At 61.0% G+C, this 23866-nt stretch overlaps 1 protein-coding gene across 2 annotated transcripts; it reads right to left on the bottom strand.

The window, feature by feature from the left end:
• Window positions 1–574: 574 nt before the first annotated feature.
• Window positions 575–16415, bottom strand: RHPN1 (rhophilin Rho GTPase binding protein 1). Of its 2 annotated transcripts, XM_010385501.2 has the most exons (15): window positions 16222–16415; window positions 8714–8829; window positions 7728–7856; window positions 7350–7425; window positions 6459–6536; window positions 5985–6109; window positions 5727–5893; window positions 5299–5492; window positions 4823–4979; window positions 4634–4747; window positions 4026–4220; window positions 3473–3549; window positions 3104–3250; window positions 2854–3015; window positions 575–2387 (listed from the first exon to the last, which is right to left on the bottom strand). In XM_010385501.2, exons 1-15 carry the CDS (start codon window positions 16279–16281, stop codon window positions 2172–2174), a joined length of 2013 nt encoding a protein of 670 aa, XP_010383803.2. In that variant the 5' UTR covers window positions 16282–16415; the 3' UTR covers window positions 575–2171. The 2 variants fall into 2 exon arrangements, with proteins under 2 accessions (XP_010383803.2, XP_010383802.2); XM_010385500.2 differs by having other exon boundaries at window positions 2002–2387; window positions 4634–4979.
• Window positions 16416–23866: the final 7451 nt, after the last annotated feature.

The following is a 23866-nucleotide window of genomic DNA, read 5'->3' on the forward strand; positions in this document are numbered from 1 at the left end:
CCAGCCCTGCCTTGATTAGAACTCCGGACTCCAGATCCCAGGACCTCCGCCCCCCTCCCCCTGGCTGGCAGCAGGACCTCAGGGCCTCCCACATCGCCACAGCACCCCTGTGCACCAGGCTTCCTCCACTTCACAGGATGGAGGCAGTGACAGGAGCTGGGTCCCAGCCACGTGTGACTCCAGCTGCGAGGCCCCCACTCTGTGGCAGAGGGAGAGGATGGCGGGGAGGCAGCCCCAAAGGAGACCCCTGAGGGGGCAGCAGGGGACAAGATGGCCTGGGGCAGACAGCAGGGCCAGGATCACAGGCCCAGGCTTGGTGGCAGCCAGGGGAGAGGTGTGTGTGGGCAGGGGTGGGATGGGTTGGGCGTACCCCAGGGGTCTGCGGTGGGGAGAAGCATGCTCTCTGGGCAAAAGCCCCCTCCCCCAGCCTATGGTGGCCTGGCGCCAACCGTGCAGGAGGCAGGTGGCAGCTCTGTCCCCACCTTGGGTCTAGACAGGCCACAGGAGGTAGGGAGTCCCTGCACTTCCCAGACAGGGCCGCCACCCTGTCATCCCCAATTAGCGCCTAATGGCCTCCCTGATGAACAGTTTTATTAACCAAATTAATATGTGCTGGGGAGACCTGCATGACCTTGGCCCATTCTGCTGAGACAGGGATTTTCCCAGGAGGGCAAATGGGGGACCTGGGCGCCACCCCTGCTCAGGAAGGCTGGGGAGCCCCACCCTCCCGCCCAGGAAGATGGCACCACGGCGCCTGCATCTCTGGGACCCCAAACACCCCACTCGCACCCCCATTTTCCCGGTTGAAGCATGAGGGAGGTGGCAGCGCAGGGTCCTGGACCCTGGAACTGGAGCTTGTGACGCAGGGCGGGTTGCTCCCACCTGGGGACCCTTGGAAGGGACTGGACGAGAGGGCAGGGGTCTCGCAGAGCTGGGGGCCGCCTTGCTACCCGGGGTCTGTGCCTCAGCCCTCCCAAGGCGCACCTGCCTGTGCCGCCTCCCAGGGCTGCTGAGCGGGTGGCGGCTGCCCCCTGGTGGCTGCAGGGAATGACTCCCGCCAGCCCTGTCCCTTCCGGAACCTGCTGGGCCCTGGGGCCCTTGGTGAGGACCCCCACTCTGGTTCCGAGGCTCCTCTCGGGTGCAGCTCGGGCCTGCCCTGCTCTGCAGCCCTTCCCACTCCCTGCCCTTGGTGCCCAGGTCCTGAGCCCACTGCTGTGGGGATCCTGGGGACGGTGCTCCTGCTGACAGCCTTTGGAGGCCATTGTCCACCCAGTATACAGAGGCCTAGAGGCAGCCCCCACTTCCCCTGCTTGAGACACTGAGAGCTCCTGGCCTGTAGAGGCCAGCAGGAGCGGCGCAAGCAGGCTGGGGAGGGCTGGGGGCCTGTGCCGGCCCCAGGCTCAGGGAGAGGTGACATGCCCAGAAGCTGGAGGGTGGCACCTATGCTCGGAGCAGGACAGCAAGGTGGGCAGCAGGGCTGGCAGGCTTAGGGCCACCATGAGACCTGGGCCATGACACTGGGGACTCCTGGGCAAAGGGGACACTTGCTGGGTTGACCAGCACAGAGCCTGGGATGACCAGCACAGGGTGCAGAGGTGGGGAGTCCCTTGCTCTATGCACAGACAGAACAACAGGGGGTATTTTCGGGGAAGGCCGTGTCTGGGACCCGGCCTAGAGGTCTGTGGATGCTGTGGGTGTGCCTGGCTGCTGCATGGTGGAGGGGCAGCGAGTGAAGGGGTGCCTGGCAGCGAGTGAAAGGATGCCCAGCAGGAGTCACTGGGCACCAGGCAGAAACTTGGCTGGAGGCAGGACTGAGACCTCAGGGTCTGTGCCCAGGGCAGCAGCAGGGTGGACAGAGCCCGGGGGACAGACGTGATGGCTGTGAGGAGCACCTCCTGTGAGGAGCCCTCAGGGTGGGGGAGCCCCAGGAAGCTGACCTCAGACCGGCAGAGGGACTGGCACCCCTCCTGTGTGTGGGTGAAGAGGCCACAGCTCCCATCACTGGGCTCAGACAGGTCTGACCATAGTCTTTAATGGGCAGGCAGGTGCCCGAGGCAGCCTCTGGCATGAGGCGGGGCAGGCATTGCCTGGAGGTCCTCTGGGTGGGGAGGGCATGCTTGGTGCTTCCCGCCAGCTGGAGCCAGGGCTGAGGTGTGCAGGGAGCCTGGCCCTCACAGCCACCCTGGACGCTTCGAGGATGAGGGCAGAGCCGGCTTCACTGGGGCACGGGGCTGGGGGCAGCCTCCAGGCTTGCCCTGCTGGGCTTTTCGGCTCCAGCTGAGGAGGGGCCGGGGGCTGGCCCACGTGGATGCCAGGGTCATGCAGCTATGCTCCCTCTGGCTGCTTAGAAGCCCCCTGGGGCCCAGCAGGGCGGGTCGACGGTCCCCCTGTAGCAGGGACAAAGAGACTGTGGTCAGCCACTGCTGGCCTGTCCCCACCTGCAGCCAGTCTGGGAGGGGCGAGAACCACCTGGGAGGGGCTGGCATATGGGGGGCTTGTTTGGGGGCTCCCATCAGGGTGGCCACATAGTAGGGGCCCCATGGGTTTCACCCAACCCTGGGTCAACCATGCTGGGTAGGTGAGGCTTCTGGGATGGAGCACCTGGCCCAGAAGCCTCCAGTCTGAGGATACAAAGGCCCAGTGAGGGGTGGGCTGCAGCATCTTCGGGGTCAGGGCAGGAGCTGTCAGATGGAGGCCACAGCACAGGTGGCCCCTGCCCAGGAGGCGGCCCAGTGAGGGTTACCTGCAGCCCCACCTCCCCTTCCCAATGCTGCTCAAGCATCCAGGGCACGCCCAGGGCCAGGGTGGGGACAGCAGGCTGGGGACCACCCCTCCGGGGCCCCAAGGGCTCACCAAGCTGGGCAGCCTAGAGCTGGGCAGCACTGACACCACCTGCAGGCTGGCACCCGCCTCTCCCGCAGCCTTCAGCTCCGCCACCACCTCTGCGTGTCTCCACCACCTGCACGGCTGCCCGTTCACTGACACAATGTAGTCGCCCTCCTTCAAGCCGGCCGCCTGTGGGGAGACTTGGATGGTGAGGTGGGGACAGGACACCCTGGCTGGCACTGGTGACTCAGCCTCAGGGGGCCAGTGGGGCCCTTACCGCGGCCTGGCTTCCTGGAATGACAGCAGCGATGAGGACAGGCGAGTCTCCCCGAAGCGTGAGGCCAAAGCCACCCTCTCCTCGGGTCAGGTGGATGGGCCCCACCAGCCGCCACCGGTTCTTGGCTGAGAACACAGACAGGGGCCCCTGGCGGGGGCTCAGAGGTCAGAGGCCCAGCTGGGCCACACACTGAGGAGACCCCGCCTAACCAGTACGTCCATCCAACCTGTGCACTGAGGGACACCGTGGGGTTCCACAAGGTGGGTGGGCAGGGCTGGACCGCCATCAGCGGCCTGAGGCCACGTGCTGGTCAGAGCCACGCAGCCCAAGCTGCCCGTGCTGGGGGTGCCTGGGGACAGGTGTGCTCACCAGCCGATGGAAGATGTCAGGCCCCTTCCCCTGGGACAGGCGTGGCGTCCTGGCCTCTGGCTTCTGATGGGTCTTAGCTGAGAGGGTGGAAGAGCAGAGCTAAGCTGGGAGCCTGTGGAGACCTGACCCGGGGATTTTCCAGGGCACAGGGCATGACCCCGAGCGCACACAGGCCCTGCCTCTGACCTCCTGGCCTGGCCGCACTGCAATGGTGGGGGGAGCTGCCCCAGGTGCCCTGAACACATGGCCTCCTCTGCCCCAAGTGGCTCCCAGAATCCCTCCCTGAAGTCCCAGGCATGCCTGCCCCGGGTCTGGGGGCTCCCCTCAGGGTAGGCCAGTGTGGGGAGGGAGGGGCTGAGAGGCATGGTCATCCCCCAGGCCCCTGAAGGGCGCGGCAGCTCTGTGGGCCTGAGATTGCGGCCTGGAAAGTGCTACTGCTGTTGAATTCATTGTGGCGATTGCATCTTTAATGCAATCAGCCTCCCTTTCTCCACGACGAAGGCCCCCACCCTGGCCAGGGATGCAACCACCCACACAGGCCCTGGCTGCTCACGCTGGATGTCTGGGGCCTCGGCAGTCTCACAGAAGTCATCCTCACGGTCCAGCTCCGCATACTTGGCCAGTGAGCGCTGCAACGTCTGGGCGACCACAGCCCGCAGCAGGTCCACCTCGCGCAGGACGCGGCACAGGGCGTGCAGCCGCAGCGCCTCCTCCTGCCCCAGGATGGCGCGCTTCAGGTGTGCCTTGCCTGTACGCGGGGCACTGAGACGTCACACACCATGTGGGACCATGGGCCCTGGGACGTGGCAGAAGGAGTGGGCAAAGCCAGGGCTGTGGGGCTCATCACAGTCACTTTTGTTGTAGGCGCGTGCCACAGGGGTGAGGAGCTGGCTGCGCAGGAGGGCTCTGCCTCATACAAAGCAGGGGCCAGGGACAAGCTGCTCCCAGGGGTCTCCCACCTGCTCAGAGGCTGCCAGCACTCCTGGGGCCCCTGTGCTGGACCGTCACCCATCAGGCACAGGGCATCCAGGGATAGGTAGGTTGCCCAACTCGTTAGCATGGGGACACCAGGTGGCAAACAGTGTGAGGGTGGTGGGGGACACCCTGCCACTGTTGGTGACCACCTAAGCCCCCAGGGCCCTCCATCCATGGGCGCCTTACCAAGCTGCCTGCGCTCCTCCAGCTCCTGCGGCAGCACGGGGCCTTGGGGCTTGCAGGAGGTGGGGGGCTGAAGGAAGACCTGCTCGTGTGTGGGGAGCTCTCCCTCGGTCGCTGCTGGGGGACAGAGAGGCCATGAGCCCTGAGCGGGGGGCCTTTGCAGCATCATGGGCAAGTGCGGTGGGCACTCACGGGAGCCGTCGCAGAGGGCCATGGCTACGTAGTAGTGGGCCAGGGAGCGGAAGTACTCGGCCTTGACATGCACCAGGGCAGTCCAGGAGACGGGCATGTAGTCGTGGACGGGTGGCTGGGCCATGGTCTGGTGCACTAGTCTGTACTCGGCTGCCACCTGCCGGTGGACATGGCAGGCACGCGAGGGCCTCCCGCTCTCCGGGTGGTGACTGCCTCTCCCTACCCAGCCTCCACCCGCTCCGACCACCATCCCAGCAGCCTCCCTGGCACCCCAGTTCCTGCCGCTTCATGCTATTCCCTGGAGGCAGAGGCTTGGGCCCCCAGGTTCCTGACCAGCCCCCCAGGGAGCAGGACAACAGTCGGCTTGGGGCTGACACACAAGGAAGGAGGCAGGAGAGCTCACGCTTGCCTGGACCTGGGCTCTGGCCCCAGCTCGGCCCCACCCCCTGCACCCTGACACGGGTGCCCGAGCTCACCTGGGCAGCCTCCTGCGCCAGGCGCAGCTGGGCCAGGCAGTCTTGGGGGGCCATGGAGGCAGGTGGTGAGAGGCCCTCAAACACACATTCCTGGGCCTGGGCCATCATGAGCTGCTCCAGTGCGCAGAGGGACGCAGGGCTCATGTCTGGGCTCGGCGCATGGGAGAAGTTCTCCCTCAGGAGGCTAAAGGTCCCTGCGGAGGGAGGGGTGCTCACACAGGCAGGGCCCTGACTTGCCCATCTCTGCCCCATGCAGCACTCAGGGCAGCCAGCTAGGGCCGCTCCTGGGATACGCATGGGCCTGATGTGCCCAGCCCCCCTACCTGAGGGACTGACGTCCTAACCACCCCCAGCTCCTGCCCTGTAGAAGGGGCTCTGCAACACCCTGGCACCACACCCTTCCCCACCGCGGCCCGGGCCGCCCTCACCAGCGGCCCTCTGGAAGGCCTCCACAGCGCGGTGGGCACCCTCGGCGCAGGAGCGGTTCTGGCGCGCCCCAATCTGCGTGTGGAGGGCGCCGATATTGAAGAGAACGCTGCCCTTCTCGAAGGCCAGGGCGCGCTGCTGGGCCGGGACCCCAGTAAGCGAGTCGTACCTGCAGGGTCGGGTCAGGCTGGGCGGAGTTCCCACAGTTCCCGCAGCCAGGCCTCCCCTCCCCAGGGTGCCCCCGCCCGCAGAGCCCCTACCAGTGGAAGAAGAGCCCGAGGCTCCTGGCAGGGGTGAGGAAGCGTGCGTCCAGGAAGCACAGTTGGTTATAGTAGGCTGTGAGCAGCTCCAGGCCCGCCTCGTTCCGGCTGGGGGTCTGCATGGCCTGCAGGGCAGGAGCCGCTGGGCCCCACCGCCCTGGCCCATCCCACTCACACACACTGCCCTGGGAAGTCCCGTGGGCATCAGCACCATGGGGGGCGGGGAGGCAAAGCCAGCGGGGCCCTGGGCAGCTGCGACTCCCGAAGGCCAGCAGCATGCGGCACTGGAGCCACCTGCCAGCCCCTCCACGCCCGCTGGCTGGGTCTCCACACACAAGGTCCCTGGTGCGCCCATCTCCCCACATCCTCGAGACGTCCACACTGAGCTCCGCCGTCTGTTCCTGACTTAAGCCTCAGCCTCTGCATGTGTCTCCCGGGGCTGCAGGAGGGTGGGCGGGCGGGGGAACCACACACCTGCCGCAGGGCCTCCAGCTCTCTGATTTCTGCCTCATAGGAAGCGCCATCCTCTCCAAAGTGCACCGAGATCAGCTCCTGATGGGGGGCAGGTGTTGGCATCCACAGTACCCCTGTGCCTGGCCTCCTTCCCTGAGGTCTCCCAACCCACCTTGGGGAAAGACTCATGGTGGAGGGCGGGTCCGTGCCGCAGGGCAGGCTGGCTGCCGTGCAGGGTAGGGGCCGTGGGCCCCTCAGGAGAAGCCCCAGAGAAGGGCTGGGGCCAACTGTACGGAGGGACCTGGTGGGTTGATGCGGCTTGGAGCCCCTCTGGTCCTGGGTTTCCCATCACAGAGGTGGCGCCTGGAGACTCAGCGCTACTTTTATGTGCATTTCCTTATTCATCCCCATGGCCGGGAGGCAGGTGCCATCTGCCACTCAGTGACTCAGACACTGAACACAGTCAGTGGCTCCTGCAGGGCCCTGTCAGGCAGTGCCAGTCTGTTCTGGGGTCTGAGCCCTCTCCAGGACCCTCGTGAGTCAGTGCTGGGTGTGTGGTCCCAAGCTGGTGGTGCCCTCCGTGGGCGAAACTGGACCCTGTGCCCCAGCTGGGGCTTCCAGGCCCCATCCTCCTAGGGCATTGCCCGTCCGAGGGCAGGCCATGTGTTCATACCCACTCTATGGGATCAGCCCCAGCCTGGGGCGCAGGGTCCAGTGCGGGCCCTGAACGCAGCAGAGGCTGGGTCTCTGTGGCCACTTCTGCCAGGTCCCTGGTGTCCCTTTCAGCCCTCCCTCCCTCTGGGCCTCAGTTTCCCTATCTGTTCAATGAGACAGCTGGACCAGGAAGCCTCCAAGATCCCTTTGGTCCCAGAGCAGGGCTGTGTCTCTCAGAGCTCGTAGGCCAGTGCCTACCTTCAGCGGTGTAGACCAGTCCAGCTCCTTGGTCTCCTTCAGGCCCAGGGGGATCATGGGGACAGTGACAGCTTCACTACAACCAGAAGCATCAACTTCAGACTGTAAGGCCAAACCCTGGTGCACACGGCAGCCAGGGGCCCACTCCTAGGGCTCTGTGGCACAGGGTGCCTCCCTCCCTCATGAGTGTACACGTGCGCCTGTGTCCTGGGGGGTGTCCTTGCACCTGCGAACCGCCCCCCATCCTAAACTGCTCCAGAAGCACGTGCACACACAGAGACACACATGCATACACACACACGCGCACACACAGACACACACGTGCGTGTGCACACACACACACGCACGCGTGCGCGCTGTCCCGGCCCCCATCCGCACCTCCCATGCCGGCCAGGATCCACGCCACTGCTAAGCTCCTCTAGCTCCTCCTTCAGCAGCTGCAGGTTGGAGTTGACGTAGCTCAGCTCCAGGGCGACCGTCTCTCTCACCCGGTTGTTGCTGGTGGCTCTGAGGGAGGCCGTGGCAGTTGAAAGTCCAGCCCCAAGGTAGAGCCAAAGGCCCCATGCCCACTGCAGCCCTCCTGCCAGCTGACCTGTCGGAGTCCGAGCCCACCCTGCAGAGGATGTCGCTGACGGGGTCTGCCCCCCATGGGTGGGGCAGGTGCAGCAGTGGCATCCGGGGGCTTACAGGTGATACCCCCTACAGTTCATCACCCCTGACCCCAGCACCTGCATGTTCTGACTCTAGCCTGCGGGCACCTCCCTCAGTGCCATGGCTTTCTTTGGGGCTCATACAGCCCTTGACAGCATTCAAACACCACTTCCTTGGATGGTGGGTGAGAGCCACACCCCTCTCTGTGCCTGCATCAGGGCCCAGCAAAGGGACCAGGGGTCCCCAAGGAAGGCCAGGATGGGGGCAGGGAGGCAGCAGGTGCTAAGGGTACCGAAGGGCACTCACACACACACGTGCGGCTCACAGGCGGCATGCTCTGAGGAAGAGGCAGCTCGGGTCTTCCACCCCTCTCCCAGGTCCCCAACCTTGGGATGCACCATCACCTGCCACAGCTCAGCCTCAACCATGGCTCTTCTAAGAAGCCCCCACGTGCACTGTTGGGGCTTCCCAAGCTGCACACCCAGCAGGGACACTGGTTTCCTGGCACCTCCGGCCCAGCACAGAGGTCCGTGAAGGCAGGTCTGTGAGGGTCATGGCTGGGCATCACGTGTACTGCGTGCCCCCCAGGACCCATCTGCTCATGCACTTGTCTCCCTGACCCGGCCATGGGGCAGACACCTGCCTGGGTGGCTGTCCTGCCCCCCTCACCCAGGTCAGGCCTGCTCCTGGGGCTGGCGGCCTCAGGCACTCACCTGTAGAGGTTCTCAGCGCCCGTCCGCATCTGCAGCTCCTTGTCAATCTGCTGGTGAATCCGGGCCCTGCGGCTCTGCAGCTGGCTGCACCGCATCTGCATCGGGGAGTCACAGCCCTGCGGGGAGGCCACAGGTGATCACGGCCCGACCCTGTGGAGCCCGCACCAGGCTGTGCCTCGCCAGCCACTGAGAGGAGTGTAGCCTGCCCAAGGGTAATGGGGTGGCCACCATGGGCTGGGGCTGGAGCTGACCTCACAGGAGGGGCTGGACAGAGCCAGTGTGAACATGGGCCCAGCCAGAGCAGGACAGGAGGCAGTCAGTGCAGAAGAATGTGGTGCGGGGGGATGCTGCTGACTCGTGATGGGGGTCGGGAGGGGAGGCTGGCACCTGCCAAGGACACCAGGAGCCAGGACCTCACCAGGCAGCCTGGACAAGTAGGGCTCCAGGAGCCCTGCAGGGGGTGGCCTGCGGCTCCTCACAGTAGGATGCTTCTGGATCTCCTTCTGCACTTCCGGATTTCATTCTGGATCGCCCCCTTGCCCCTCCCAATTTTTTTTCCATCCAATTCACCCACGCCTCCCAATCATTCCCGTGTGGGTTTAGGTGTGGGCTCCAAGGACAGCGTCCCCGAGGCTCTGGGGGCAGCCACTGGCACCCGATGGTTGGTGCAGGGGCTGCGGTCTGACTTTGGGAATGGTTCTCGAAGTGAACGCACACCTGTGCACTCCCTATCTGCAGAGAAGAGACTCTGAGCCTTGCACCCACAGACTGCACCCCCACGGCCCTGCCCAGCACCAGCCATGGCGCAAGAGCAGGGCATGCCTGGCAGGACCCCTTCTAGACTTTCATGGCTCCTGTGTCTTCTTAAGTGGTGCGAATCTGCTGGGGCTTAAATTTCACTCCAGGGTGATCCAGTTTCATGCCTCAGCCCACCCCACCCTTGTGGTGTTGGGGTCTTGCCCGTGCGATCCTCATGTGTCCCTCTCTCTCACCACAGCCCTCGCCACCGCTCTTCCCCATGGCCGCGTGGGAATGCCTGGGTCTCCACCCCGACAAGATTCTTTGCAGCTACCTGTGGCTGTCCTCTAGGTGGGCTCCCAGGCGTGGGCCGGCTGGCTTGCCTCTCCAGCACCCACTCCTTCCATGCTTTGAGACCCACAGTGCTGCTCAGGGCTCGCTGCTCAGGGACACTGACTCCCACCCAGCCCTGGGGTGAGCCTGGTCTGTGTCAGGTGTGGCCATCTGGCCATTTCTGCCAGTCAGCAGCAAGACAAGGCCTCTGGTGGCTCCTGGGACTGCTTCCTGCCCTTGTCGGGAGACAGGACCTCTTCTGTCCCAGGACCTTGTCATGTCTGAAGATGAATCCTGCCACCATGAAACTGACCCGACACTGCATGAAGCTGCGGATTCATGGGGCCAACGTGCACATGGCACTGGGTCTTCCCCTCTGCGGACCTGGCACCCTCTCCACGCACACACGTCTCTCAGGCCTTTCCGTCTTCCCCGTAAAGAGCTCACGTGTGTTTTCCTGGGTGTCCCCCTAGATATCTACAGAGAGTTATTTTTGCTAATGTGAATGAGACCTTTGTCTGCATTGTAATTAGTTTATTCCCATTATACAGGAATGATCTGATTTCCTAGACAGAAGGCCTGCTCGTCCTGTCCCCCAAGTTCACAGCAGCCAGCTGAGCGGGTGACCATCTATTATGGGTGAATAGTGTCCCCACAAAAGACAGGTTCAAGTCCTAACTCCCAGTACATGTGAGTGCAATTTTTCTAGAAATAGGGTCTTTGCAGATATAATGAGTTAAGATGAGGCCACCCTGGAGTAGCGGGGTCCTTAATCGCAGTGACAAGGGTCCTTATAAGAGATGGGAAATGTGAACACAGCCACATGGAAGTGGCCATGGGAAGGCAGAGACAGAGACTGGAGAATAAGGCACTGTCCCCTGGAACCCACACCATCCCCAAAACCTCTGCCCCGTCCCCTGGAACCCACACCGTCCCCCAAACCCCCGCACCGTCCCCTGGAACCCACACCGTCCCCCAAACCCCCGCACCGTCCCCTGGAACCCACACCGTCCCCCAAACCCCCGCACCGTCCCCTGGAACCCACACCGTCCCCCAAAGCCCCGCACCGTCCCCTGGAACCCACACCGTCCCCCAAAGCCCCGCACCGTCCCCTGGAACCCACACCGTCCCCCAAACCCCCGCACCGTCCCCTGGAACCCACACCGTCCCCCAAACCCCCGCACCGTCCCCTGGAACCCACACCGTCCCCCAAACCCCCGCACCGGCCCCTGGAACCCACACCGTCCCCCAAACCCCCGCACCGGCCCCTGGAACCCACACCGTCCCCCAAACCCCCGCACCGGCCCCTGGAACCCACACCGTCCCCCAAACCCCCGCACCGGCCCCTGGAACCCACACCGTCCCCCAAACCCCCGCACCGGCCCCTGGAACCCACACCGTCCCCCAAACCCCCGCACCGGCCCCTGGAACCCACACCGTCCCCCAAACCCCCGCACCGTCCCCTGGAACCCACACCGTCCCCCAAACCCCCGCACCGTCCCCTGGAACCCACACCGTCCCCCAAAGCCCCGCACCGTCCCCTGGAACCCACACCGTCCCCCAAACCCCCGCACCGGCCCCTGGAACCCACACCGTCCCCCAAACCCCCGCACCGGCCCCTGGAACCCACACCGTCCCCCAAACCCCCGCACCGGCCCCTGGAACCCACACCGTCCCCCAAACCCCCGCACCGTCCCCTGGAACCCACACCGTCCCCCAAACCCCCGCACCGTCCCCTGGAACCCACACCGTCCCCCAAACCCCCGCTGCGTCCCCTGGAACCCACACCGTCCCCCAAACCCCCGCTGCGTCCCCTGGAACCCACACCGTCTCCCAAACCCCCGCACTGTCCCCTGGAACCCACACCGTCCCCCAAACCCCCGCACTGTCCCCTGGAACCCACACCGTCCCCCAAACCCCCGTTCCGTCCCCTGGAACCCACACCGTCCCCCAAACCCCCGTTCCGTCCCCTGGAACCCACACCGTCCCCCAAACCCCCGTTCCATCCCCTGGAACCCACAGCATCCCCCAAAATCCTCGCACCATCCCCTGGAACCCACACCATCCCCCAAACCCCTGCCCTGTCCCCTGGAACCCACACCGTCCCCAAACCCCTCACACCATCCTCTGGAACCCAGGCCATGCCCCAAAATCCCCGCGCCGTCCGCTGGAACCCACACCATCTCCAAAACCCCTACACCATACCCTGAAAGCCACACCATCCCCATACCCCCGTGCCATCCCCTGGAACCCACACCATCCCCAAACCCCTGCCCCGTCCCCTGGAACCCACACCATCCCCCAAAACCCCTGCCCCGTCCCCTGGAACCCACACCATCCCCAAACCCCTGCACTGTCCCCTGGAACCCACGCCATCCCCAAAACCTCTGCCCCGTCCCCTGGAACCCACACCATCCCCAAAACCTCTGCCCCGTCCCCTGGAACCCATGCCATCCCCAAAACCTCTGCCCCGTCCCCTGGAACCCACACTATCCCCAAAATCCTCACAACATCCTCTGGAACCCACACCATCCCCAAAACCCCTGCCCCATCCCCTGGAACCCACACCATCCCCCAAAACCCCTGCCCCGTCCCCTGGAACCCACACCATCCCCTAAAACCCCCACACTATCCCCTGGAACCCACACCATCCCCCAAACTCCCGCGCCATCCCCTGGACACCCGCGCCGTCCACCAGACACCTGTGCCATCCCCCAAACCCCTGCGCCATCTGCTGGACACCTGTGCCATCCCCTGGACACTGTGCCATCCCCTGGACACCCACACCAGCAGCCTCCTGCTGAGTGCTGGGGTGAGGGAGCCTGATGGAGGTCCCTGAACTGAAGATGAGCCGGTGCTTAGCGGCTGGGGGGAGGGACACAGGCGCTAAAGGGCCAAAGCAGAGAGGCCATGGAGGCTGGGAGGAGGGTGTGCTGGCCCAGGACCCTGGCCTCCCCCAGCCCAGCCCTGTCCCCGTGGAAACCACCCAGCAGGGGACGGGCCAATGTGCACTTGGGAACCCTCATCCTGCTCCCGTTTCCCACTCCCGCCTCCTCCAGAAAAGAAATTCCCTCCAGAGCTGCTTCAGGGGCTCAGGCTGGAGAGGCCCACAGGTGGGAGAGGCACGGGCGCCTCAGATCTGAGAAGCTCCCTGAACTTGAGGCCTGCCCACCCCCGCCTCCCATCCGTATGTTTCCCACCCGCACTACCACCTTGAGAGCCTCTGCCCAGTACCTAGGAGACCCCTGTGCCACCCACTGCAGCTACACCCCCTCCCTGCAAAGGCCCCACTGCAAGGCTCCAGTGGCTTTAAGGGCTCTGGCTGTGCAACGGGCATGAGACACCCAGACAGGTCCCTGCTCCCCTCCTGGCCCCAGGAAAGCTGTGGGGAGCCTGGCCCCTCAGAGCCCCACAGGCACCTGCCGTGGCCTTGGGCCATTCCTCGGCCTCCCCACCCGCAGTGCTCCCTGCTGGCCAAGTGACTTCCTGACCTACATGGGGATGAGCAGACCTGAGCTGGACCTTTGAGGCTGGGTAGACCTTGGAGGGGGAGGCCCATGCCCCACTTTCCACACTGGGCTGAAGGTTGTGCCCAGCAAAAGGGGCGTGGATACAGGTGTTCAGCCCCCTGCTCCTGCAACGACCTCCCCATCCTCTGGAGACAAAGGTGACCTGGAGCCCACCCACCACCACCCCCACGGTGCCCTGACACCCTACTGTGACCATTTCTACCTTGCATTAGGAAAGAACAGAGAGGCTATGGTTTGCGGGGGTCCCGAGAGGCAGCCACACATGAAGGGCCTGGCCATGCCTCGATGGAGAGGGACAGAGAACAGAGAAATAGCCCCCCAACCCTGACAGGGGGCTCCTCTACCCGTGAGGAAACAGTGTGGCCGTGGCCAGAATGGGGCTGACCTGGGAACTGGCATAATGTGGAGACAGTTATCCCAGCCCAGATCTGGGAACAGCAAAACATCAGAGCAGGGCCAGGCCTCCACCCTCCCCCAGGATCCCCTGGCCCTGGGCCAGGCAGTCCCCAGGCAGAGGCCACCCACCTGGAGCAAACCAGCTTCTTCCCCTCAGAGCCCTGGCCCTAGGCACCCTGTCTGCTGACACCCACCCATCTCAGGGATCCCTCTCCTCTGCCCCCACTGAAGTCTCACCTGAATGCAAGAGCTGGAAGCCCGAGGAGGGTGGACGCGCAGCACCTACCCGACCCACCATCTCTGCCCCCCCAGTGATGACGGAGCAGAATTCAATGGGCATTGGTGCACCGGGGTCTCCTGGGATGCGGGGCTACAAGCAGCATGCACGCCAGAGGGATCATAGACTGGCCACTCACGCCAGGAACCCCTACTTTCTCTGATGCTCCCTGGGGCACCCAGGCACTGGTGGTTCCTGAGCACCCCTCTTCCTGGAGCCCAATCTACCTGGGCAGGGGCCTGGGAATCCGTTTGTAACCAGCACCCAGAGGGTGCTCCTGTCCAGCCAGGTCAGGGAACCTCAGGCTGACCCACTTGGCATGCTGGAGACCAGGTGAGGGGGGCACAGTCACCTTGCCCACCTGCTGCTCCAACAGTCTCCCTCCTCAGCCCGCTCCCCCTTCTCTCACTGGCCTCCCTTGACCTCCCGAGGAAACCACAGGACCTGCATACAGCCAGGCTGTATTCCCTGTGGTCCTCCCCGGGAGCCCCTGCAGCCCCTGTGGGAGGGACAGCAGCTGGGGTGGCCGCCCTGGGCCGTGCCAGGCTTCTCCCCTTCCCAGCTTGGCAGCCTTGGCCACTTACTCACCCTGTTCCTCAGACGGGCTGAGGCCCAGGGCTTGGGAGGCATCGATGGCAGGACTCCAGCTGCGGCTCTGGCCCTGGCACCAGGTAAGCGCTCGTGGAAAGCACACTCATCACACCTGGGGCAAATCCAAGTCACCCAGACCTGTCCACAGGGCCTCAGGCCCAGGCGTGGTCTCTAAGTGGAGAAATGACCGACCCCTGACCCACTGAACTCTGAGCATTAGGGCCAGTTTGGGGGCCAGCCTGATGGGGGTGGAACAGGCCTCACTCCAGCCTGGCTACAGGCATCAGGGAAGACCTTCCAGATGGCAGGACGGCCTGAGTGGTGTGTGTGTGACACAGGGCCTGCCTCCGCTCCCCGGCCACCTCCCACAGACCCCTCCCCAGTACCCTGACTGCGGGGTCATTTCTGGACACTGCGAGAGACGCAGCAGCCTGGAAACAGCTTCTCCCCGACTTTCCAAGGTGACAGCCCAGGGAGGGCCAGGACAGAGAGCCCGGGCACAGCCCCCAGCCTGAAAAGCGTCACCTCCAGAGCCCTCTGGGACATCTTGTTTGTACAGCCTCCCAAACATTCCACCCAAAACAACTTTGCTGTCCCAGGCCACCTGCAGGCATGGCCGCCCTGCCAGAGAGAGTTCACAGGGGTCAGGCAAAGGCTGCCTCTCTCCCTCCAGTGCCCAGGAGGTGCTGCAGCCTCTTGCACGCCTAAGGTTGGGCAGGAAGGGAGTCTTTGAGGGCTGTGGTCAGCATCGGCAGCCCAGTGACCTGAAGCCAAGCCCTGGCTGATAGCATCGCCTCCTCCTCTAACAGACCTGAGCCCAGACACGGAAGCTGAGTAGAACCAGGGACAACGCAGTCCGATGTCCCAGAGGGGAGGAGGGCCCGGCGCTATCAAAGGCTCACCTGGGGCGAGGAGCAGGAGCAGCCCCCCGCTGAAAGCCCGTGATGGGCATGGGCGCCCAGGGCCTGGCAGGAACACTGGGACAGCCTCGAGCTGGTCCGCAGGGAACACGCAGGCTCTGGACTGCAGAGCAAGGCCCACAGACATCCCCTCCTTCCCGGGCACAGACTCAGCAGGTCTCCATAGCCCTGCCCATCCCTCCCACTTGCCCAGTCAGCGCCCCGGGTTAGGGACTTCAGAAGGGGAGGAGGTTTGGGAAGTGAGGAGAGGCCAGCCGGGAAGACTTCTCTCGATTTCCCATACCCAGGAGGCTTCGCTGCCTGCTGCTACCAGCGCACCCAATGGGCACGCAGTTCCTGAGAGGTGCAGAGGGAGGATCGAGCTAGGGAAGGAGGCTATACAGGTGCCGCAAAGGAACACGACGGCGGGTGTGGGGAGGGCGCTCACAGAGCCCAGCCCCACACCCGCCCAGAAGGGGGCCACGAGGGGGGCGTCCCCCGACCCGCTTCAGCGGTTTGGATGATCCAGACTGGCTCCCCGCATTTCCCGGCCACATGAGTGGCCTGCAAGCACCTCCACCGAGCTCAGAGGAAGAGGGACGCAGGATCTGGCCTCAGTTTCCCTGCCTGCGTCCAGGCCGAGTGAGACGTGGGAGGGGGGTGCCTGGAACGCGCTTCCAGTTGGGGCAGGAAAGGGCCGGGATTCCGAGCCCCTCCCCCCGCCACCGCGCCAGTGCTGCGCACCTGCAGCCGCGGACTCTCTTTGCCGGCGCCCGCGCCGTCCGGCCTCTCCTCCAGGATCATCGCCGCGCCCGCCGCGCTGGGGGTCCTTCGGGGTCAGCCTCTCGCGCAGCGCTCCACAGCCGGGCCAGGGCCTCCCGCACCACCCGGGCCGCGGGCTACTCAGTGCCTGCGCCGGTCCCCGACTGTCCCTCCTGGGTGGGGGTGGCCCGCGGCGCGGCTGGGCGTGGCACGGGTCCGGCGTGCCAAGCAGGCCGTTGCCCAATAGGCGGCAATGCCGCTTCGACGGACAGCTATGTCAGCCAACCAGAGCTCTAGGAAGGCGGGCTCTGGACGGCCAGCCCCGCCCGCCCGAGGGACGGTAACCCCTGGCAACCGAGCCCTGAACGCCCGCGGCCGGATGGCAGGTTGTACTGCGCGTGCGCCGCAGCGGCCGCCGAGCTTGCGGGAGAAGTTCGGGAAACGGAGGAAAAACTGTACGGAACGTCCCAAGCTGAGAGTCAGGGCGGACCTGGCCTCGGCGGGCTCGGCTCCTCGGCTCCCTTTGCGGGGACTCCAGGAGTCTGCCAGGCCGCGCCGTTTCGTCCCGTCACCCCGGCAACGGGACCCTCTAAGAGGCTTGTTCCAAAAATGTTCACAATGGGGTTTTTAAAAACGGTTTTGTTAGGGACAAGTGCTTGTGTGAGTTCTCCGACAATGCCTGCTTTCTTCTCTCTGCCCGCGGAGCGGAGGCTCCAGGCCTGGCCCCAGTCCGAGATGCGTCTGTCGGTGGCGTCCTGCTTCCAAAACCGGCCTCCAGAACCCGCCTCCTTCCAGAACCCGCCTCCTTCCAGAACCTCCTTCCAGAACCCGCCTCCTTCCAGAACCCGCCTCCTTCCAGAGCCTCCTTCCAGAATCCGCCTCCTTCCAGAACCTCGGTACAGAACCCACCTCCTTCTAGCACCTACCTCTGGAACCCACGTGCTTTCAGAACTACCTGTTTGTAGAACTTGTTTCCAGAACGAACCTGCTTTCTGAATCTCATTACTTCCAGAGCTTGCTTCCTGGACTGATCTGTTTTCAGAACCTACTTTCAGAACCAGCTTGCCTCCAGGACCACCTGCTTGGAGAACTGGCCTGCAACCCCAGGACTGGAAGCCTTGAGCCTGCACTGCTCCCTGCGGGGCTCACCCGCCTGTGTGTGTCTTTGCGGGCCTTCCATACTTCCCTAGGTGTCTGGTGACTTGGGAGCCCGCTCAGATTTCATGTGGGTCTTCTTAGCTCAGAACACACCCTTTGAAGGGAAGGAAGGCCAGGGCACAGATAGTAACCACGGCTCCTGTTCATCAAGTTGCTCTGAAGCCCAGGCCTTGTCCATGTTCACTGCCCCACCACAGGCCCAGCTGAGCCTGGGAGCTGAGTCCTGGGCTCATTCTCCTGCCTGTGCTCCCTGCCCCGCAACAAGCACACATGAGCCTGTCATCCTCAGATCTCAATCCTGAAGGCTAAGCTGTGTGGTCTGCCGCAGCCATCTGCAGCAGGCTCCTCCCACCAACAGTCTTCTTACGAGGCCCCTGCCAGCCATGCCAAACCTCCTGGCCAGGGCTCGTCCTCCACTCCTGGCCTTTTAAGACAGGGTCTCACTCTGTTGCCCAGGCTGGAGTGCAGTGGTACCATCACAGCTCACTGCAGCCTCCACCTCCCGGGCTCATGTGATCCTCCCACCTCAGCCTCCTGAGTAGCTGGGACTACAGGCTTGCACCACCACACCTGGCTAAGTTTTGTATGTTTTGTAGAGACAGGGTTTCGCCACGTTGCCCAGCAATTCGTCTGCCTTGACCTCCCAAAGGTGCTGGGATTACAGGGATGAGCCACCACACCCGGCCTTTTTTTTTTTTTTTTTCTTTCTCCTGGCCTTTTGGGGCCCTTGAAGTGTCTGCTCCCTGGGAGTCCTTCAGCTTGTCGTCCTCCTGGTGGGTTCCCACCTGTCCTTCTCACTTCTGCCTGAATCACACAGGCTACGTGAGACCTTCACCTGCCCCCTTCACCAGCAGCTCTGTGGCCCAAGTTTCCTCAAGGGCAGGGGCTCCTGGCCATCTTACCCGTGGACCAGAGCATGGGCCGATGCTTCCACAGTTCACACGGGGTGCACTTGTGTGGGGACTTCCACGGGAGTCGTCTCCCGGCAGGCTGCCAAGGTCCTGTACCAGCGGAGACCCAAACTCTCTTAGCAGTCTTCAGAGTCTGCTATGTGTACAGGAGGCATTACCGTATCAGCGACCTTCAGCAAGCATGTGTGACTGAAATGGTATCCAGTTCTTACATATTTGTTTACTCAGCAGTTTTGCAGGTTTCTTGGTTCAGCAGACAGAGGCCATTGGGAGGTTAAGAGCGGCTCTCAAATTTTGAGGGTCATAAGACTTCCCCTCCCTGCAGGGTGCTGTTTCCTGAAGGAAAATATTCAATTATTTTATTTATTTATTTATTCATTCATTTATTTATTTATTGAGATGGAGTCGTGCTCTTGTCGCCTAGGCTGGAGTGCAGTGGTGTAATCTCAGCTCACTGCAATCTCCACCTCTGGGGTTCAGTCAATTCTCATACTTCTGCCTCCTGAGTAGCTAGGATTACAGGTGCGCGCCACCACACCTGGCTAATTTTTGTATTTTTGGTAGAGACGGGGTTTCATCATGTTGACCAGGCTGGTCTTGAACTCCTGAACTCAAGTGATCCGCCTGCCTCGGCCTCCTAAAGTGCTGGGATTATAGGCATGAGCCACCGCGCCTGGCCACTGAAGGAAAATATTCTAAATGTGAATTTTATGCTCAGCTGAAATCAGGTTGGGGAGTACAGTAAGGATATGTTCAGCTGTGGAATATATTCACAGATTTTTCTTGCCCATTCTACCTCTTTCTCAGGAAGCCACTGGAAGATAAGCGCCAACAAAATGCGGGATTAAAGCAGCTCTCGTGTGGGGAGGAGCCCTGATTTTAGCATTTGCTGATTTCCTTGGTGTAATTATGCCCACCAAGGCCGGTTTCATGCTGATGAAGTGAAGTTAGTGGACAGAGTTGGGAAGAGGCGGTGTGCCAGCCGGCGCCGGCACACTGCTGGATTAAAGCAAGGACGGATAAGACCCGGATACAGGAACCAGGGATCCTACCCAGCAGTGGGCTGCAGGAAATTTTTGCAGTGAAGGAAGTTCCCAGGAGTTGGGAGCAGCCAGGCTGGTGGGCAGCAGGTCAGAAGCCTATTCTCCAAGAAGACGAAATGGAGGGACTCCCTGGTTATCTGAGCACACTGACAGGAGACTTGGTCAGCTGCCAGCAAGCTTGGGTGGAACTAGTGAACAGCACTGTGAGATGAAGATTATATAGATATAGGTTTTAGTCCAGGGCTCTTGACTCCTAACTCCCATAACCCTCATTACGGTCATATGTTACAATGCTGGGACCCTTTAGACCTCAGGAAACAGAATCTCTTTCTCTGACCTTCTGTCCTCCTTTCACCTGTCCAAGGCAGGACTGTCATCTGTGGGTCAGAAGACCCTCATTCCATAGAAGGTTCTGCCTCGTACCTTGGAGGAAAGAATGCTACACAAAGAGGCCAAGAAAGTCTGAAAATACAGGCCTTGCTGGGTTTAGATAACGCACTTTTTGTTCATTTATGTTAATAAATAGTTGTCAGGCATGCCTATGTAATGAACCCTCCATAAAACCCCAAAAGGACAGAGTTCCGGGCTTCTGGAGAGCTGAGTGTGTACATATTCTGGAGAGCTGAGTGTGTACATACATGGGATTATATCTTATCCGTCCTTGCTTTAATCCAGCAGTGTGCCGGCGCCGGCTGGCACACCGCCTCTTCCCAACTCTGTCCACTAACTTCACTTCATCAGCATGAAACCGGCCTTGGTGGGCATAATTACACCAAGGAAATCAGCAAATGCTAAAATCAGGGCTCCTCCCCACACGAGAGCTGCTTTAATCCCGCATTTTGTTGGCGCTTATCTTCCAGTGGCTTCCTGAGAAAGAGGTAGAATGGGCAAGAAAAATCTGTGAATATATTCCACAGCTGAACATATCCTTACTGTACTCCCCAACCTGATTTCAGCTGAGCATAAAATTCACATTTAGAATATTTTCCTTCAGTGGCCAGGCGCGGTGGCTCATGCCTATAATCCCAGCACTTTCTGGAGAGCTGAGCTCCTGGAGGGTGGTAGACCCAGGGAGGGCATGGAGCTCCACGCCCCTTGCCCCATATCTGGAATCCCAGCACTTTGGGAGGCCGAGGCAGGAGGGTTGTTTGAGGTCAGGAGTTGGAGGCTGCTGTGAGCTGTGATCATTCCACTGCACCCTCAGCCTGGGACATGAGCGAGACCCTGTCTCAAAAAACAAAAGTTGCATATTACCTAAAATGTAACTAGAAAGTAAATTAAATAAAATTTATAGAATATAACCAAAGGAAATGCTGTAACCTTAAGTGATTTTACTGTATATATACACACAAAAATTAACCAAATCAGAAGAAAGTAGGAGGAGTTGGCCGGGCGTGGTGGCTCACGCCTGTAATCCCAGCACTTGGGGAGGCCGAGGCTGGTGGATCATGACATCAGGAGATCGAGACCATCCTGGCTAACATGGTGAAACCCCGTCTCTACTAAGAATACAAAAATTAGCCGGATATGGTGGCGGGCACCTGTAGTCCCAGTTACTCTGGAGGCAGAGGCAGGAGAATGGCGTGAACCCGGGAGGCGGAGCTTGCAGTGAGCCGAGATCGCGCCACTGCACTCCAGCCTGAGTGACAGAGCAAGGCTCTGTCTCAAAAATTAAAAAAAAAAAAAAAAAAAAAAAAAGAAGAAAGTAGGAGGAGTAAATGACTAAAGATTAAACATTGTTATCACTCACAAAGCAAAAAAGCTGATGGTTTGGGAAAAACAACGTTGATAAATCCCTGGGACGGAATTAAGAGATTATGTCTGCTAGGGTTCGCCTCTGAGAGTTGTTTTTTTCCCTAGAGGCTGGTCGCAGCCACAGGGGCCACGCCAGGCTCCTGCCACGTGTGTCTCCCCAGCGTGTGCCTTCAGCCTCTCAGCGGAGGTGAGGCCGCTCCTCCTGTGGGCTCCTTTCTGTGTTTCAGAAAGGAAAGAAAGAAGAGAAAAGTTAATCGGAGAAGCAAGATGTCCCAGAAATCCCCCAGAATGTGGACATGCAGCCAAGCCAGGGGCTGCCACTCCAGCTGGGCACGTTGCTGTCCCATACACAGTCAAGCTTTTGTTGATTAGGTAGAGAACAAGAACAGACTGGGGTTGGCCATGAATAGTGGCTGGGCCGTGGGGGAAGGCTCCAGTGCACCTCGGGAGGAATAACTAAGCTACAGGAACGATGTTACAGGCTTTAAGAGAGCATTATGAAAACCAACTTGATCTAAAGAAAATGGATGATTTTCTACCAAAACATAAATGATCAAAGTTGACCTGAGAAAAGGGAGAAAACATAAGTAGACCAATAACAGTAGAATGAACTGTGGAAGGGCCCTAGGCTCGAGACGCTACTCCAACTCGTAAAGGGATGGAAATTTTCCTGTATTTTTTGAGACGGAGTCTGGCTCTGTCGCCCAGGCTGGAGTGCAGTGGCCGGATCTCAGCTCACTGCAAGCTCCACCTCTTGGGTTCACGCCATTCTCTGCCTCAGCCTCCCGAGTAGCTGGGACTACAGGTGCCCACCACCACGCCTGGCTAGTTTTTGTATTTTTTAGTAGAGGCGGGGTTTCACCGTGTTAGCCAGGATGGTCTCAATCTCCTGACCTCGTGATCCTCCCGTCTCGGCCTCCCAAAGTGCTGGGATTACAGGCTTGAGCCACCGCACCCGGCCTAATTTTTTTGTCTTTTTAGTAGAGATGGGGTTTCACTGTGTTAGCCAGGATGGTCTTGATCTCCTGACCTCGTGATCTGCCCGTCTCAGCCTCCCAAAGTGCTGGAAGTACAGGCGTGAGCCACCGTGCCTGGCCTCTTTTTTTTTTTTTTTTTTTTTTAAGACAGAGTCTCTCTCCGTTGCCCAGGCTGAAGTGCAGTGGCACGATCATAGCTCACTGCAACCTCTGCCTCCTGGGCTCAAGCAGTTCTCCCACAAATAGCTGGGACTACAGGAGCACACTACCATGCCTGGCTAATTTTTTTTTTTTTTTTAGATGGAGTCTTGCTCTGTTGCCCAAGCTGGACTGCAATGGTGCAATCTCGGCTCACGGCAACCTCCGCCTCCCAAGTTTAAGCGATTCTCCTGCCTCAGCCTCCTGAGTAGCTGGGATTACAGGTGCCTGCCACCATGCCCGGCTAATTTTTGTATTTTTAGTAGAGATGGTTTCACCGTATTGGCCAGGCTGGTCTCGAACTTCTGACCTCAGGTGATCCACCCCCCCCTTGGCCTCCCAAAGTGCTGAGATTACAGGCGTGAGCCACTGTGCCCTGCTAAGTCTTTTATTTTTGGTAGAGACGAGGTTTTGCCATGTTACCCAGTCTGGTCTTGAACTCCTGGATTTAAGGGGTCTTCCCACCTCAGCCTCCCAAAGTGATGGGATTACAGTTGTGAGCCACCACACCCAGTCTCCCATGCATCTTAGAAGCTAGAATGTGCCAAAATCTAATAAAGACAGGGTCTAGAAAATGATTTGATTACTGGATGCGGTGCCTCATGCCTGTAATCCCAATGCAATCCCGTTTCTTCTAATAATAAGAAAAAAATTAGCTGGATGTGGTGGTGTGTGCTTGCGGTCCCAGCTCCTCGGGAGGCTGAGGCAGAAGGATCACTTGAGGCTGGGAGATCAAGGCTGCAATGAGCTATAATTGTGCCACTGCACTCCACCCTGGGTGACCGAGAGAGATCCTATCTCAAAAAAAAATTTTTTTGGACAGAGTTTTGCTCTTGTTGCCCAGACTGGAGTGCAATGGTGCAATCTTGGCTCACTGCAACCTCTGCCTCCTGGGTTCAAGCGATTCTTGTGCCTCTGCCTCTCTAGTAGCTGGGATTACAGGCGTGGGCCACCACACCTGGTTAATTTTTGTATTTGTAGTAGAGACGTGGTTTCACCATGTTGGCCAGGCTGGTCTCAAACTCCTGACCTCAGGTGATCCGCCCTTCTCAGCCTCCCAAAGTGTTGGGATTACAGGCGTGAGCCACTGAACCCGGCCCGATTTTCTCCATGAACAGATGTTGCAGACCACGTTGGTGGCCCAGCCCATCCACCTCACCTCTCTGTCCTTACAGAGTCAGTCCCCTTTGGCTCATGTGGTCGTCTCCTCAGTGAAGCCACATGCTCCAGGGGAGGCTGGCTAGTCCTGGTCCCAGAAGGTATAGACCGGAATGCCTGGCCAGAGGGTGTTAGAGCCACGTGGGCGCCCTCACGTGTTGGAGCCTGGGTTTGCAAAATGTCCCGCAATGGCGGGCGCACCTGCCCCGTCACCGTTCTGCTCCAAGGCGAGCAGGACACAGGCAGCTCCTGCGGTCGTGTTGGTCCTGCTCCCCTGGCAGTGACCAATCTACACCCATGGGCTGGTGACACCGGTGGCAGGTGGGGCAGGCAGGGGTCTTCGAGGGGCTTCAGGGAGAAGTTTCTCTGCCTTCGGAGGGTCCACAGAGGGGAGGCCATGTCTTCCTCCCCAGGCACTCCTGGGGCT

Source organism: Rhinopithecus roxellana, chromosome 17, assembly GCF_007565055.1.
Source record: "Rhinopithecus roxellana isolate Shanxi Qingling chromosome 17, ASM756505v1, whole genome shotgun sequence".
Classification (NCBI taxonomy): Eukaryota; Metazoa; Chordata; class Mammalia; order Primates; family Cercopithecidae; genus Rhinopithecus; species Rhinopithecus roxellana.